The sequence below is a fragment of the Cyclopterus lumpus genome, chromosome 19 (genome assembly GCF_009769545.1).
Source record: "Cyclopterus lumpus isolate fCycLum1 chromosome 19, fCycLum1.pri, whole genome shotgun sequence".
NCBI classification, from domain to species: domain Eukaryota; kingdom Metazoa; phylum Chordata; class Actinopteri; order Perciformes; family Cyclopteridae; genus Cyclopterus; species Cyclopterus lumpus.
The window spans coordinates 13968086-13985902 of record NC_046984.1 but is presented as its reverse complement, the minus strand read 5'-3'; the positions used below and the strand labels follow the sequence as shown (position 1 = coordinate 13985902).

General features: G+C 41.7%; 1 protein-coding gene across 1 annotated transcript; it reads right to left on the bottom strand.

Moving 5' to 3' along the window:
• Positions 1 to 575: 575 nt before the first annotated feature.
• glud1b (glutamate dehydrogenase 1b) lies at positions 576 to 17199 on the bottom strand. Its single transcript, XM_034558436.1, has 13 exons — positions 16573 to 17199; positions 13175 to 13255; positions 12305 to 12360; positions 11741 to 11804; positions 10868 to 10962; positions 9274 to 9453; positions 7312 to 7449; positions 7042 to 7179; positions 6849 to 6929; positions 6027 to 6150; positions 5409 to 5500; positions 2931 to 2993; positions 576 to 1541 (listed from the first exon to the last, which is right to left on the bottom strand). Exons 1-13 carry the CDS (start codon positions 16967 to 16969, stop codon positions 1422 to 1424), a joined length of 1629 nt encoding a protein of 542 aa, XP_034414327.1. The 5' UTR covers positions 16970 to 17199; the 3' UTR covers positions 576 to 1421.
• Positions 17200 to 17817: the final 618 nt, after the last annotated feature.

Sequence of the window (17817 nt, the reverse complement as noted above, 5' to 3'; positions counted from 1 at the left end):
ATATGTATTTTTACAGATTTCAGATTTAACTGGATTAATTATAAATGCATACTCCAATAATAAATACATTATCTTCTCTTAAAGTAAAATAAAGGCTGGATTTTAAAACCTTTTTCCATCCATCAGGTCTCTCTCCGGTGTGTGAATATGGCACACGGGTCGAGGGCGGGGCTTAACGGAATACACATGTGATTGGCCAAGCAGGATCACGTGAGAGGATTTACAACGCGTGTAATTGGTCGGTGCATTTCTAGAAAAACTGCACCGGTTAAGAAGCAATCCATGAAAATGTAATAATTCTCAATTATCTATCGGTTTCTGGTCCAGAGACAACGGCGTCTGGGTCCGGACCGCAGTCCACCTGTTAGTGACCCTCTGGTCTAGAGGTAGTAGATCCAGCCAAGGAAAACATAAGTTTAGTGAAAGATTTGATAATATAAGTATAATTAGTGAGTATATGTCAAAGAAGCAATGGGATAGTATGTCCCATGACATTCATTCTTTTTAGTTATATACTACGAGTATAGAATGTCATTAAATGTAATATGCAAAAATAATCTGATGCGACAACACTGCATGTTTTTTCCTGAACATTTTATTGGTTTCCAAAAATGAACAAAATAAAAGTAATTTCCTCCAAAAATAAATTTCAATGTCGAAGAACTGGACGATTGAAACGGAGGAAAGTTTTACACGGGACGGGCGATGACGACGCCCTCACGCCCTCCCTGCTCCCCTTTCTTGGCCAGCGGAGGAGTCGGGGTGAAGCAGCTTTTAATATACGAGCGAAGGGAAAGCAGGAAAAAGAGGGGATGAGAATACATTGAAAAAGAAAAAATATCTTTGTTTGGCATCTTTATTACTATCCACTGCTCCTGAAGAGTTTGACGACAAACTCAAGATTAATAAAATCTATTCTTTTTCATTCATTCACATGAAGATAAATCTACTTAATCCCTTTTCATTAAAGTTTAATCTAATTGGCCATCTCCCTTTTAGAGCAGACCTTTTTCCTGAAGTAAGGCATCTGTTGTGCTGTCCAACTGAAATAGTCACAGTTGCACGTGTATTCAGCGATCACAAAAATGGGCGCTCTGAACATGGCTGCCATACAACAACATCAAGAACGTCTATATGGAGGGAAGAGCGAGGATTTTACTCCAGCTCGATATAACCTCAGGCAAAACAGGGCAACATTTAAACAGAAATGCAGATACAGTATGACGGCAGCACACAGATCACAGGACAGATACCAGGCTAGCCTCTGTGTGTGTGTGTGTGTGTGTGTGTGTGTGTGTGTAAAAGAGCCAAAGGGCAGCGGTAAACAGTGATATGTTCTGAAGGCTGTTTAGAGGGTGGAAGAGGCAGGAGAGGGTGATCAATAGCAGGAGGGAGAGGAATTGTGGGTCGTTATTGGCCATTTATGTGAAGGTAAGCCCCGCCTCGTTGTAGACTTTGAAGACCTTCTCAATGGCGTTGACGTAAGCGGCCGTCCGGAGGTCCAAACCCAGGTTATACTTGGTTGCTGTGCGCATGATTTGCTAAACAAAATAAAATTGAAAAAAAAGCAGAAGAAAACATGTTATTTAAATGTTGGCAAACAGCAAGTCTAACAACTCAGATGGTTTCCTATCCGTCGAAGGAAAAAAGCAGCAAATTACAAGCAACAAGACTTGTGGCGGTTTACTTTTAGCCCCATGGGGGCGCTGTTCCTTTGGGTTCTGTGGTGTTGTGAATTGGAATAAGTTGCCTTTGCACATTACAATGCGTAACTGTTTCAAAAAGAAGGTTGCGATAACGACTTGTGGGAAACTTAAAAAAATTAAAAAAAACTTTCTGTAACAGAAAAACCCTCCTGAGGATTTCTTTCACCCGTTCACGTCCTCATAATTCATCATAGTGCAATCACAAGGAATCAGAATGTGAACAGCAAAAGTGGTATAATCACAGGACCCGGATGAACTGCAGTGTAACCGCCAGCAGGTTAACGTATGCATCTACCGTAATCCCACCTTTTTACGGCCATGTCTCAACAGTAAGACCTACAATTATTTAAGTACATTCATTTGACATTTATCACATTTTTGTCAGTACTTTTTAAAAAGTATATAACACTAATTCCTAGCTAAGTAATTAATTATTTAACATGATATGGACACCGAAGATTGATTGATTAACCAATAAAAAACATTTTTTTAAAGAATGTAATTGACAGTTGCCTAGCTACTGTAGCAACAGTGTTTACGACACGTCTGGTGGCATGAAACAGTTTCAATTGTGTTTAACAGATTTGTTTCCCAAAAACAAAAATAGTCATAACTAATGTTACTGCTTGTAATAGGCAAGACAAAACATCCAAGAAGTTTGTAAATTAAATTAGTCTAATTACATTTAGAACAAAGGCCTTTAAAAAAGAAAAGGAATCATAAATAAATGCTTTAAAAAACTTTAAGACCTGCCCAAATGAAAGTGTTTTTTAAATGCATTTATTTTTTACTTTGACTGATTGTAGTGATGATTTAGATATATATATATATATATATATATTCATAGATTATTCCATGCATGTTATATTTTTCTCTATGTTTTAACTTTAAATTTGTATAAAAAGGAAATCACGCCTGTAAAAATGACACTAAGCCAAAGCATTGTCTAATGAGCATTGTTTGAGAGAGCTTGAGATTAAGATTTCATGGCCAACACCAAAGTTTATCTTGAACTGTCATTTCTCCAGTATTGTTAATAGTTGAGTCTTATTGATTTACAGTGAGATGGGGGACATGACAAATAAAAAAACGGAGGACCAATGCACCTAGAGTGGAGTGCATTGGTCCTCATTGGTGGAGTCTCATCTCAGCCGGTTAGACGAGACAATATTGTGACTGCTCACTAAAACAAGTTGGACTGCGTTATGTCCCGATTGATCTTACCCGGGCAGATCTTTCCATGGTGTAGGCCAAACCAGAGTGAACGATATCCTTCTCAGAGGCACCCTGCAAAAGGAAGATTATTAATAATACCAATAATGATCAGGAATGAGAACACACATAACAAAAACATCCATCATTAATCTTTCACAACGGGAAGAAACCATTTCCTGTGTGGACTCCCGTGTGTCTCTTTAGAATCCCCTGTTGTGTAAATCCTTTCCCACAAACATCACAACTGAATGGTTTCTCGCCAGTGTGTAACTAACCAGTACTGTATATAGCCACTTTGTTGACTACTTTACAAAAAAGATAGACGACACATACGCTCCTCATTTACTAATCCATCTTCCATAACTACACCTCCAGTAACTTCACCTTCTTCCCCCTTGTTTTCCTCTTTTATCCCCCTGTCTCCTAATCAAGTTCTTACCTTGTAACCTCTGCCCGCCCAACCACCTGCCCCCTTGACCCCATCCCTTCTCACATTCTCTAGTCCATTGCTCCGAACCTTCTTCCCTTTCTCACCCATCTTATTAACACCTCCCTCTCAACCAGCTGTTTCCCTAACTCTCTGAAGGAGGCAAGAGTCAACCCTCTCCTGAAGAAACCCACTCTCGACCCGTCTGAAGTCAATAACTACAGACCTGTCTCTCTCCTCCCCTTCCTTTCCAAAACTCTAGAGCGAGCTATCTTTAACCAAGTCTCCTCCTTTCTTCACTGTAACAACCTTCTAGACCCCCACCAGTCTGGATTCAAGACAGGCCACTCAACAGAGACTGCCCTCCTTGCTGTCTCTGAGCAGCTTCACACTGCTAGAGCAGCCTCTCTCTCCTCTGTCCTTATCCTTCTAGACCTTTCCGCTGCCTTTGACACAGTTAACCATCAGATCCTCATGTCCTCCCTCCAGGACCTGGGTATCTCAGGCACTGTGCTCTCCCTCTTCTCATCCTACCTCACTGACCGCTCTTACCGGGTAACCTGGAGAGGATCTGTGTCTGAGCCTTGTCCTCTGACTACTGGGGTCCTTCAGGGTTCAGTCCTTGGTCCTCTTCTCTTCTCTCTGTACACCAACTCTCTTGGCTCTGTCATTCGCTCGCATGGCTTCACCTACCACAGCTATGCTGACGACACCCAACTGATCCTCTCGTTTCCCCAATCTGAAACATGGGTAGCAGCACGAATCTCTGCCTGCCTGACCGACATCTCTCAGTGGATGTCCGCTCACCACCTGAAAATTAATCCGGACAAGACTGAACTTCTCCTCCTTCCAGGAAAAGGCTCTCCCACCCACGACCTAACTATTAACTTCAACAACTCAGTGCTGGCTCCGACTCTGACTGCCAGGAACCTCGGAGTGACGCTTGACAGTCAACTCAACATTACCGCAATAACACGCTCCTGTAGGTACATGCTGTACAACATCAGGAGAATACGACCCCTCCTTACTCAGAAGGCGGCACAGGTTCTGGTCCAGGCTCTGGTCATCTCACGGCTAGACTATTGCAACTCCCTCCTGGCAGGTCTACCTGCTAATGCCATTTGACCTCTACAGCTCATCCAGAATGCAGCTGCTCGACTGGTCTTCAACCTCCCGAAATGTACCCACACTACTCCGCTCCTCCGCGACCTTCACTGGTTACCGGTGGCCGCCCGCATCCGCTTCAAATCATTGGTACTTGCGTACCGTGCTGCGAACAGATCGGGTCCGGTCTACATCCAGGACATGGTCAAACCTCACACCCAGGACATGGTCTAACCTCACACCCCAGCCCGTTCACTTTGTTCAGCTTCTGCCAATCGGCTTGTAGCTCCTTCACTTCGAGCTAAACACTCAACAAAATCACGACTGTTTGCTGTGCTGGCTCCTCATTGGTGGAACAAGCTCCCCATTGACATCAGGACAGCAGAAAGTCTCTACATCTTCCGTCGCAAACTAAAAACACATATTTTTCGACTATACCTTGAATAGGGAAGGTAGAGCCGTAGTAGCTCTCTAGTAGCACTTAAATGTCTCTTACTGATAGCACTTTGTAGTTTAACGTTATTGAAGAAATTGTACTTGCTTGATTCTTGTTGTTCTGAGTTTGGACTCATGGTTTAATGCACTTATTGTAAGTCGCTTTGGATAAAAGCGTCAGCTAAATGACATGTAATGTAATGTAATGTATATGATGGTGCGTACCTTTCAGGGTAATAGAAAGCTGGGCACACTGACATGACATGCATCAAGTGGAAGTAAAGCAATAAGAGTCATTATCCTCAAAATATGACGCAGTAGGCTACATAAAGCTGATAACGCGTGAAATCAAGATGTGTTTTACTTAACTCACTGTGATAATTGTGTTGATACTAAATGAGTTTACGGGTTGTAATGCATCCATAAATATGCTTACGTTACGAGTCGTACTGACAAAATTGTCAGTAGGAAGAATTGTAAATGAATTTTAGGATCTTTGTGTGTCAGCAAGTGTTACTCACAGCAACTCTGGCCTGGAAGTCAGCGGTGGGTACGACAGGTATGGGCCCACCCTGCTTGCCAAACTTCCTCTCTAAACTTTCCTGCACAGACACTAGAAGAAGAAAAAGAGAAGGAGAAATTAAAGACATTTTTTGTTGCTACTTTTTTTATTTGATAGGGACAGAGCATGTGAACAAGATGTGCAAGAATGATAATTTACATCTGTATGTCCGAGGCAGGGAACAAAAACATGACCAGAGTATACAGATACAGATACACGAGTAGAAAAGACAAAATACATTGTGCTCCATGTACTGCAGCTATAAAGAAATACTAGTGATGACACACCCATCTGGTTTAACAACTTGACATTCTTCATTTGTGTAATTGACCATATAAAGTAAAAAAGATTTTGCCATTTGATGAAATAGTAAGGACAATTGGGTTGTAAAATCAACTAGATATTGTTCTCTTATTGGTTATTCAGTCTGTAATTTACTGTACAACTTCTTTCTGGTGTTCATATATTGGTTTAGAATTGGGTCCCAAGAGTAAAATAAATGTAATGACTACGTATCTTCTGATTGCATCTCATGGACCTGAATGTTATGGAGGAAGTCGAGACATATTGTACTCACTGAGCAGGTGGTAGTTTGAGTCCCTCTCATATTTGAAGGTCAGTCTTCCATAGCTGACGTGGTTGAGATTCTTCAACCACTCGAAATATGACACCGTCACACCGCCAGCATTCAGGTACATGTCCTGCAGGATGAAACATCACACACACTCAACTGTTTGATCTTTGCTCTTGTGTGTTCTCCTGTATTTTTTGTTTCAAGATTTCATTTGGGAAGAAATGCATTTCTGTCAAATAAAAATTGGAACACACTGCAAATTGAATGCTTTTGTGAAAACGTGAAAAATCAAGCAAAAGATCATAACACATCATCTGCATATAAAATCTGTTGCTTACACAATAAAAACTGGATTTTAGTCGACATAACTCGCTTCTTGTTTTCAGAATAATTTACTTGTCACTCGTTTGGGTTTTGGCTTTGTGTCTTACATTTACAAAATGTATATGTACATTAACATTAAATATTCATGACCAAATAAGTAACAATTCAATTCTGAAGTGAATCTGCTCCATAAGCAAAATCCCGATTGGTGCCAAGAAGTTTGTGACGTCACATTTCTGCCAACTTCAAATCAGCGGGTCAGTTGGTCATTTAATGGGAAATAACCAACACTGGTCTAACTTTGGCAAGCGTGTATGTTCATGTAGGAACCCCATCACTCAGAATTAGTTGAAGTCCTAATTGAATAAAATTTGCTGCCACAGTGAAGTTTTGTAAAAAGGATTTTGTTGAAGGAAACCGGAGTAAATAAAAAATCATGTCTGAATGTTAAGTGTTTCCAATGTGGTGGTTTGCATTTCTGTGTGCGTTATTTGTGCTCACAGGAATAACCATGACGTTGTTCTCCAGGAAGATCTTGTCAGCATCAGGAGTGGTGGGTCCATTGGCACCTTCAGCAATGATCTGAAAGAGACAAAAACACACGTCACATGACTGCAAACAAGTTGTAACTCATGTGGAGTAAACTCCCAATTTAAAGGCACGGCACCTGGGATTAATCAAAGTGGGCATCTACCTTGGCCTTGATCCTGGGGGCGTTGACACGCGTCAGCTGCTTCTCTCCGGCAGCGGGGATCAGGATGTGGCAATCCGCCTCCAGGATGCTCCCTTCGTACGCTTTGGCGCCTGGGAATCCCACAATGGTGCCGTTTAGCTACAGAAAGGGAAGAAACACATACGTTGGATACAAAACGTCTCTGTAGATTTTCAGAGAAAACTATTCGTGGTTACCGCAATAGAAACATTAATAAAAGAAAAGGTGAGGGGAAGGCAGTTGTGCTGGTACCAGTTTGTAGTCCTCCAGCTCTTTGGGGTCGATGCCCTCTGGGTTGTAGATGGCTCCATCAATCTCACCGATGCCCACACACTTTGCCCCAAACCTGTGCAGGTACCTCATGGAGTGGAGACCCACATTACCAAAGCCCTGTGAAAAGTTAAATCAGCAGTTTAACATAACTTTCTTAAAATCATTGATTATTAAATCAGTAGTAAACTTTTTTTTTTAAACTATGATTTAGCTCTATGCAGCTCCGTACTCTAGTGCCACCATGTGGCCGGTTTAAGTTCTCACACCATCATCATGACATCATCCATGACCTGAAATGAGATCTGAGGTGCCATATGTTTGATTAAAAATATTTTGAGTAAATATTGGTGAGAAACAGAACAAACATAGGCACAGATGGAGAGAAGGGATGCCGTCTAGTTATTCTGTTGCCTGGTTACGATCTATAACATATGTATTCATGGCAAAATAACGCTCCTGTTAACACAATATTGCCATAAAGCAATCACTGATTTGCAACCTAAGCCACAATGATACATTGTATATTTGAGCTCAAGCGCGTTTCCTCTTAACTTTTGCTTTTTAATACCATATGATTTCAAACAGGTTGCTCTCCTTTAATCTCTGGTGGTTGGGCACTAGGTTTAAATAAAAAGAAAAAACTCTAACGGGTAACCTTTTTACAGTTGAAGCATCCGGTCTCATTTCATGGTTTGTACAGTGTCGTGTACAACACATTCCTAGTTCAGGTGTAACAGAACTGCAGGACAACAGGGATACGAAGAGACTTCACAGCTTATGTTTTTTTTAATTAAGTGTAATGGAGTAAAAACGTGACCCGGTCTTGATACCACACTGGAGATCGGTCTCTCCTCCGTCACCAATAAATCTCTAAGAAAATCTAATCCCTGCACAACATAATCCTCAAACACACGCATACATAGAGGGATTAGCTTTTTGAACATCCACGTCATGTTCAGCTGCTGTGAACAATTCTTCTCCCTCACACAAATACACCTTCCACAAACGTCATCCCTCTTCAACATTTCTAAGTTACATTTATTGTTTCTGGGGGGGAAACAAAGACATCCTCTTTGCAAATCGCTATAAAAAGCAAGGAAAGGATATGAAAATGTGTAATTTGAATGCTAGTAAGAAAAAAAATGAGCAGATCGTCTTTTATGTGTCCGAGTGTTACACATGCAAGGTTGATCATAAGGCAACACAAGGAATCAATTTAATCAAGAGCGCAATAAGGCCGACAGTAATGTTCAAATCGCATGAAAGAAGAAAAAAAAAAAAGGTAAATTATAGAATGCTTTCTACACACTACCCGTGTGTGTGTGTGTGTGTGTGTGTGTGTGTATGTGTGTGTCTATGACAAGCGAGGAGCTGACATGTGACAAATGGACGTGAAACTACAGACGTACTTATCTTCTTCCAGATGTAAAAAGTTTCATTTAAAAAGAAAAGAATGTTTCCCACCTCTGTACACTGCATCTATTGCCTCTTTGTTTGAGACTTATGCAAGATTACTTTGTTCCTCATATCTTTTAAATAAGATAAGCACATGATTATATTTAATCCTTGATGCTAAAAAAATAAAATAAAACTGTGCGTGACATTTCAGAAAAAACATTCTTGACTCAAAGTTTGACATGGAGAAATTCGAGCAGTTAAGGAGTTTCTACCAAAAGACTGATAATCGGTCCCACGGTCTCATTTCTCATGAGCAAAGAAACAAACCGCCTTCGGATCACTGCTGTCTGCTCGGTAAGAGGCGATCACGGCTAAAGCAGATGGCGTGGCCCTGATTGAAGCTCTAAAACACCACGATTTAAAATGAAAACTTAAATCCTTTGAGTATCGTGTGCAAATATCTTAGCACATTTAGGCTCTCATCTCTCCCGTTTCCATCTAAAAGGTTTCTTCTTTGATCAAACCGTGTGTTTGTGTGTGTACCTGGATGACGAAAGTCTTGTCCTGGAAGCCGGGTGTCAGGCCCACCATGCTCATATAGGAAGCCTCGTTGATGAAGTTCTCGATGCCGTGGAAAACTCCACGACCGGTGGCTGAGATGCGTCCGTGGATCCCTCCCTGGCTGATGGGCTTTCCTGTCACACACGCGTGGGCGTTGATATCCTGCAAAACACATGCAGAGATAAAAAAAAAAAATCAGACCACACGCGGCAGGCCGTAGACCGAAGTACATTAAGTACACCGCATTGTTGACGATGCTCACAGGAGATTTTATTTCTCTAGCAAACCACTGAGATAGCAAGCAACAACTACCATGGCTGAGCGGGATCGGCATTCTGAATACATGTCACGAAACAGAATGGGAAGAGTTGAGTTGTTAAGAGGTAGTAACGGAGCCGAAGCGACATCCATGTAAAAAGCAAAGCCGGCATAACGGTGTCTCTTTACGGTAAAATTATGGCATCTCTGCGTTAAAGAGTTAAACAGTTAGAGGTTGTGCAGCGCAGTAACTGACTGCTACACACTACCCATGATTCTCTCTTCTCAGATACCCAGAGCAGGAATGTGTCACCCACTCCAAAAGCCAAGCCAGTGGTATATGGAACAGAGGGCACATGACTACATGGTAAGGGAAGAGAAAAGCAGAAAGGGAAAATTACTACGAGAGACACAAAATGCAGCTCAAACTGGTTTCTAGTCGAAAACTAAGGTTCATCCACCAGAATGAATGACAGTGTCTGCCATGATTAACATTGCATTGTAGCCAGTATGAGAAGCGCTTGGTGAGTTGATTCCACAGAACAAGGGTCACAGTGTCCTCTCTGTGACAGCGCCACAGAAATTGAAGCAAAAAAAAAATAAAAGCTCCATTCAGGAAAATAAAACTTTGAAGACATCAATTAATCTATTGATAATGTTTTACAATTAATTGTTTAGTCTTAAGATGCTTGAGTTTGTTTTTGTGCGACCAGTCCCAAAGATTTTACGTTTATGAAGAGCAGAATCCTCACAATGGAGAAGCTGTAACTTATAACTAATTTGAACAATTATTCATAAATCAAAACTTTGTTAATCGACTAATACTTTGAGCTCTAATAAAATCACCCAGCTCTATTCTAAACAATGTAGCTGGCTTATCCCAAATATTTCTGAAGTTACCGTTACACTTTTTATTGCCTTTAAGACGGTTTTAAAATCAAGGTTAAGTAAAAGTAACGCAAAAGTAATATAATTTTATAATAGCATTTAAAAACAGCCGTGATATACAGATTAACATGTGCTTTAACACACGTGTGTAAATATATTCCATCTTTTGTCAAATAAGCCTTGTTTGACAGGTTTTGATAAGAGAACCATTAAACTATAAACACACACACACACACCTCAGTTTGTAAAGCTGCATTTGAAAGAGGAGGAATGTCTCCGTGGTCGGCTGGGAAGGGAGAGGCAGGAAACCACTGCTCGTGCTTTCCATGTGACTCACTCCTTCCTTTCCATTTGGCCCATTTTTTTAAAATGTGTACCAAAAAGAAACAGGCGAGTCATACAGATTGGTTGTGTATGCCTGAGAACTCACAGTGTGTGCAATGGTGTTGGCGTACGTGTCGGCGATCCAGGACATTTCCCTCTCTCCTGTGCTCATGTCTGGGGCCGGGACGTCGATGCCGGGTCCTGGGGTGTGTTAGATGGGTAGGAAAGAGAGAGTTAACCCGAGTCAGTCAGTGCAAGAATTAAATATCACGACACACACAATTTAATTTCAGAAAACCAATTTCCCAGACGCGATAACTAATTACCTTGGCCGGTCCTAAATAATTAGAATTTGGATGATAAGCCTTGTTGCATGTACACATACCACCTTAATAAAATGTATCCAAAATAAGAAGCATGCATGCAGAGAGATGGGGGATGGGAATACTGAGAGAGAGAGAGAGATTTCTCAGTAGCAGCAATAGTGATGTGTGCAAAAGGTGCCGCTTTGCCTCCTGGGTGTAAAAAAAGTCAGTGGTGAAGGCGCTTGTATCAAATCTCACTTATTGGCACAACTATTGCCGTACAAGCAATAACAGATAGTGGCAAATCCCTTGTTTCTTTGTGTTTGAACTGAACACACTAGCATGTGTTCGTTAAACATATACACCAGTTAATTAATTAATTCAGTTCTCTACCTGTAAATATCAGGTTTAGGTGGAACTATCATTTTAAAAACCTGTGCTTCTTTTTTTCTTTACCATTAATTATCTCCCTTTCCAGTTTACACAGGCACACCCCGACCTGAATAAACTGCACGAGATGACAGGAAATGTTTACTTCTGCGTGGAAACATTCACCTGTCAACTCCACAGCTTTTTCCAACAGAGTCAAATAACGAACCAACCGTCAAGCGCGTTTTCAGTAATAACTTTACAGTTATCAATTTAAACGATTGTATGAATACAGAGAAACTCACCAATAAAACCCTTCTTGGCCAGCTCAATAGTGAATCTCCTGGTGATCTTCTCCAGCTCATTATCCTGCGACAGACACACACAGTATAGTCGGTTACAGTTTGAGACGTTCAACGAAGGGAAGTAAGCAAGGAAGAAAGTCATTACGTTACTAGCAGCAATCCAAACAGGGTCATATAAAGCAACGGTTTACATTAAATCTAAAGAAACATACTAGTCATTTTGACAAAACGATGAGGTTTTTGTTTAGGAGCTTCCTTCAAGTTACCTCTGAGGCAACAGTCAATAAATACCCTTTAATTCACCTTGTCTATCAATAGCTGCACTAAAAACCATCCCCGTAATCTAATAAAAAAGGCATAACTTAATACAAAATACTCGTACACATCCAAGTATCAACTGGCAATACAGTTCCTATAGCCTTTAAACTCAAATTCACTCAGAGAAAAGCTGATATCCCTCCAATGACTGCCAGCTTGTCTGAGGCTTTGTTGCCTTCAGTGAAACGTGTCTGTGTAGCTCTACATGCGAGTGTGGGGGAGGAGGAATGACATTAGAAGGCTTACAGAGTAATTCTTGGGGTTGATCTTGACTCCGGCTTTGGCTCCCCCAAATGGCACATCTGGATGATAATAAGAGCTTTAAAAAGAGAGAACATGCCGACGCTTCTGGCATGAAAACAAACTTTATTTTATAAAATTGATTCTAATACAAAAAATGTGATTAACAAGTTGCGATTCACTATTTGAGTACATTTTAAAACAATTAGTCGCCGCTTCAAAACAATGAGCATGATGAGAAACATTGCTGTCAGCTACTTGACGATTGCACAGTGAATTTTAAAAAAAGTCCACTGAAAGAGCAGCATTTGGTTCATTCATAAATAATTTAAAACCAATTGACAGAAATAAAAATACCTTTAAGGAATCTTTTTGTTGAATAAGAGGGAAGTTATGTTTGTAGAAAAACAATACATTTACCATCATTGTAGTAAATATTGATAACCATTATAGTGAAGGTGTCAATAATTGAATAAGTAGAAAAAGTCTAATGATTCTAAATCAAAAGTTCTGATCAGTCAGGAATAGGCGTGGTTTTAAATATGAATAGCTATTTCAGACTGTTAACTACAATGCACTAAAAGCTTCATTCTCTTTTACAATAATTCACTAGATGTTCACAAGGGAAACTCATTAAAATATGCAATACCTAAGATCAGTGTGTTTGATGGAATACTGGTATAAGTATGAGCAAAGGAGAACAAGTTTGGGCTTTTAATTTTTCTAAAGAATATTAAAAAAAATATATATAAAATAAAAAAAAAAAAAGGTGGATAAATGACAAGAACTTGATAAGAAAAAAAAAAAAAGTATGAATATGTGAATGAGATCAGGGGATAACCAGCAGGAGCCTTTGTGGAAGACTAATAGACTTACCGACAACAGCACACTTGTAGGTCATCAGAGAGGCCAGGGCTTTGACCTCGTCCACAGACACCTCTGTACTGTAACGGATACCTAAAAGGAATCACACAGAAGTTTACAACACTGTCAATGTATAATATACCGTATTTTAAAGTACTTGTATACAGTGTAAGAGTTTAGACTGCAACATGGGGACATCATTAGCCCACTCCGGTACAGCCTCCACTACATGTGCAGCTCAACAACAGAAAGGGGAAATGAATAGCGCCGATAGATCAGTCAAAGACCAGACCAGCAATCATAGTATGTTTTTCCACAACCACACGAACATGTCAGAGATCACAGACTGTGCCTGGCAGTCACGGTAGCAGCGTTGGGCGGGTGGAGACCTCAAGAACCAATCCCAGCTTCCCTTGCTGACTACCGCCAATGAGGTGCAGTCATTCCCTCCTGTTTGTCTGGAGTTTACTAGCGTCGGCATGGCGATATGTGTGGGCTAGCCTGTGAGCAGGCGTTACATGAGACCATAGAGCCCAAGAACCACTACTTCATCTTACTGGTATAGTGTGTGTGTGAGAGATTGTCTGGCAGTACCAAATATAGCTCAACCAGGGTTAGCTTCAAGAGAGAAAACCCAAGGGCAAACGGCACAAAGCGGAGGAAACCGATTTATCTGAGCGGACAAAAGAACCTTGTGTCATTTGTAATGTGTTCGACTGGAAGCAGAAACAAGTAAAAGCCCAAAAACAATGATGTCAATCTTCAAATGCCACTTTAGTGCCCACCTATTTCCTTTTGTGTTACTGCAGTCAGAAGGAAAGATCAAACCACCCAAAACAAAGCTCTATCTTTAAGAGTGCTGCTGTGGTTCTCCCCTTCCATCTTTATTTCAAATCATCCAAAGATCAGCTGAGTCACCTCGAGCACAACACAATCAGGGAGCTCCCTGATCGAATTAAAAAAAGAAAAGAAAAGAAATGCATGGCTGCCTGTACACCCATCCCCCATCCAACCACTCTGTGTCCACCCAGCCAACGGCTCACCACAGCAACCAGATCCAAAACATAGCTGTAAACACATTCCTCTGAAATAGAGGACAGATTTTTTGAAAATAAACAGAGCCTGCACTGAAATCTAAAGTTCCTGCAGTGGTCTGGGCCGTTAAATTTCAACAGACAGGCACGAAGGCCCGGCACGGCGGAGCTTACTGCTTCAGAGCCTCTCCAGCCTAAAATACACTGCCACGAATCTAGAATCCTTTAAAAGCTTTTAGTGTTTGCTTTAAAATTACTAGTTCAGTTCTTCAGTGAATTTAAATTCTTTGATTTCAATGTGTTTTTTTAATGCACACATTGACGGTCTTTTTAACATGTGGTATTTTAATAAGGCAAAAAAGTATTCATGCCATTAGAAGCTGTACTAATAGTAGCATTTAATCTATTCTTTTTTTTCCTCCAGAAGTCTAAACACTGAACATAACATTGACTAGATTAGCCAATGTATATAAAGTTATAAGACGTATACTAATGTCTTTAACTTTCATACAGTATGAGACATGCAACTTTGACAGACTGCTGCACTGGTGTTTTCAATGCGACAGTCACATGAACTTCCGCACAGAGGAGGAGAAAGATGTTGACAATTTAGCCGAACAAACAAAAACTAGATGAAAGACCACTTCCCACTAACTATCTTCCAGGGTTGTTGAAATAACTTTGCATACACAGAAACAGCACATGATTTTCCCCGAGTTAGGACGCTCGTTCAGTAGACAGCAGCTGCCGCCCTGTCTCGCTCTGAAGGGGGGGGGGGGGGTGTATGAGCAACACACATAAAAACAGCCGTTGCACTTTGCAGTTTGATCTGAACACAGACATGAGTCTACGCACCACATCAATGATTAAACCCACTGAAAAATATAACTGATTTTACTCCCATCCCACCCCTATAATCCAGAAGGTTGGCATCAAGGACCAATCAGACTTGTTTGATGGGCCACTGCTGTGGTTTGTGACCGTCGGTTAACGGTGCCTTGGATCTGAATTAGGAGAGGCAACATGAGTGGAAGATATTTAGTAATACTACCGCTACATGACAGTTAACGCCAAGCTGGGTTTGGATCGAGGAGATGCTCTGCTCGCCTCAAGCTTTTATGAGATGAATAGAAGCAATGACGCTCTTTTAATATTATTAATTTTAATAAATGGCTTAGAGTGATCTCTCTCTCTCTCTCTGATGACTGGCGCTACAGACTGGAGATTTTTTAAACAATTAAGCCGTTTTGAGGGTAACTTCTGTAATAGATCATGTATCTTGGTTCCATAAAGGATTCACTCTCAACTTGTCTGACAGTTTTCTAATTCATCTTTAAAAAGTTAATTCAGGTGTGTTCAGCACAGTGCCCACGCTAATGTGCTAACCCTACTCCCTAACCCTTCAGCAGAAATATGCCTCCCTAAAATAGGTCTACATTTACTACTTCCAGCAGGTACAATGGAGAAGCGTTATACGCGGGTAATAACAGGCGAATAGCCAAACCCCACCGTTCAAACATGCCATTAACTAAATACCATGTCTCTTTCGGCTGGGAAAGCCTCCTCGACACAGCACCCTCCCCCACCACTGACAAATAGGAGTGCCTGGAAACAAAACCACCCACTCCCCAGCTTTCACACTTCTTCCAACCTCCTAGACTTCATAGCCCTTCAAAATCACAAATTACCCAGAGTGCACTGCCGCAGAAGCCCATCATGCCTCTGCTTTGAACCTTGAACTTCGAACCAAAAGCCTGTGACAGTGTCAACCTATATACACACACTCTGCCCAAGGTTGACACATTGCACATAAAGTGTGTTTAAACAGTGCATTTGTTTGAAGAATGAATGAGGAACATTCGTGTATTTGGCCTGCCTTATGTATGTATACACACACACACACCATAGGACAGAAAAGTGCATAAGCAATAAGTCTTCAATGGTCGACCATGTGTTTTATGCAGCACGATAGCCAAGGCCTAAAAAAATAAATTAAAAAAAACGACATTTAAGTTCAGAACTGCCCACAAAGTATGTGGGTATGTATGGGGGGGGAGGGGTGCTGCAGTTTGACTGCAAGCTCACACAATATACGGTAACATATCTTCAGGTGAGCAGGAAGGTCAACGAAAACTGCACAGAAAGCGCTGAGCGCAGTAGCGAAATACAGGAAACAAATCAAGCAGTCATTATTATGAAAACAAGGGTGTGGTTAAGTGCATGTTTGGCTGCGGATTAAACAGTGAAGCCGTGTGTATGACACTCAAATTAGCATCTGGAGACAGCTGTTAATTTCATGCTAGTGGAGCTGCTAACTAAAGCTAGCTAGCTAGCTGACATGGGGGGCCAGCGGCGGCGGTTAGGCGGACTTCTTACCCCCTTTGCAGGGCGTCCTGTGCTGGCTGTGCTGGGCTCGGTAAGCCTCAACCACCTCCCACTCTCCGTTGTCCCTCTTGATGGGGAAAGACACGCTCAGGACGTGATTGCAGGGCTTGATGATGCGCAGGATGCCACGCACACGCTTCTTCTTCTGCTCGGGGGTCTCCTTGGTCCTCAGGTCCTCCACCAGCTTGTCCTCCACGATGCTGGCGCCGCGGTCGAAGAAGCCCTCGACCATCCGGAAGAAGTTGGGGTCGTCGGGCTTTTCCGCCGCGTCCGCATAGCGACGGACCCGCATCAGGGACGAGGACGCCGGGAGAGCGGACTCGACGCACCCCGAGGCCAGGACGCTACCCGCGGAGCGGCTCAGGAGCTCCCCGAAATACCGATACATGACTGAAACTAGCAAACCGTGTGAAAGAAGTAATAAAGAGGCAACTAAACAACAAGGACAATGGGGGCGACAGGAGAGGGGGATTTAATGCGCAACACAGCAACTCCTCACCGTGTCCCGTCCTCTGGCCGAGTGGGGAATGGCATACTGTGTCCGTTTATTTTAAAAGGCAGCAGGAGCCAAGGAAGCCAGTAAACGGGGGCTCCTCGGTACGCACGCGGAAGAGGAGGACCCACAGGGGCGCGCGCGCGCCCGTGCAAGGAAACTGACAGCGCGCGTTCCCGAGTTTGCGCCATTTAATTTCAGTCTATGATTGAAATTCAATGAAAAGTCAAATTATATATAATAATTTCACGGTCAGCAATCTTAGGGTTGTGATACTGTATTAAAGAATTGTGGATAACTTCATGTGATCAGTTAATATGAATAACTAATATAATATTTACACTTTACATAGTTTAAATATGCATTAAATTTGTAGGATATGAAGTGCATCTGCTTGGTCATTCATTAGCTTTTGAACAACGACTACAGTGTTTGTTCAGAGCATCTCTGCATCTCTGAGGCCTGCTGTCATCAGCAGTTCCCGAATCTGTGGAGTGAGTGAGAAAGGCCCATTGTGTTTGCATCAGTCATTAACCGTGCAGCCTTATGGGCAGCAACAATTAATGAGGTGGTCGATCTGGTGATATACAGTCTGTGACTCTGATCACAAATAATTGACTGCTGCCATTGAAAAATATACATATTGGTTGACCTTCAAAAAAGGAAATCTGACCATAAATAATTTCATGAATATACTGAGTGCCACATCTGGGTCCTCCTCTTGACACCATTGACCAGTTAGC

What these genes read in the sequence shown, in the direction of transcription:
- glud1b (XM_034558436.1), bottom strand. Translation starts at nt 16,969, where the DNA reads ATGTATCGGTATTTCGGGGAGCTCCTGAGCCGCTCCGCGGGTAGCGTC. An exon ending in CTACAAGTGTGCTGTTGTCG is followed by an intron (nt 12,361 to 13,174) that starts GTAAGTCTATTA and finishes ATTATCATCCAG; the next exon opens with ATGTGCCATTTGGGGGAGCC. An exon ending in TCAACCCCAAGAATTACTCT is followed by an intron (nt 11,805 to 12,304) that starts GTAAGCCTTCTA and finishes TGTCTGTCGCAG; the next exon opens with GATAATGAGCTGGAGAAGAT.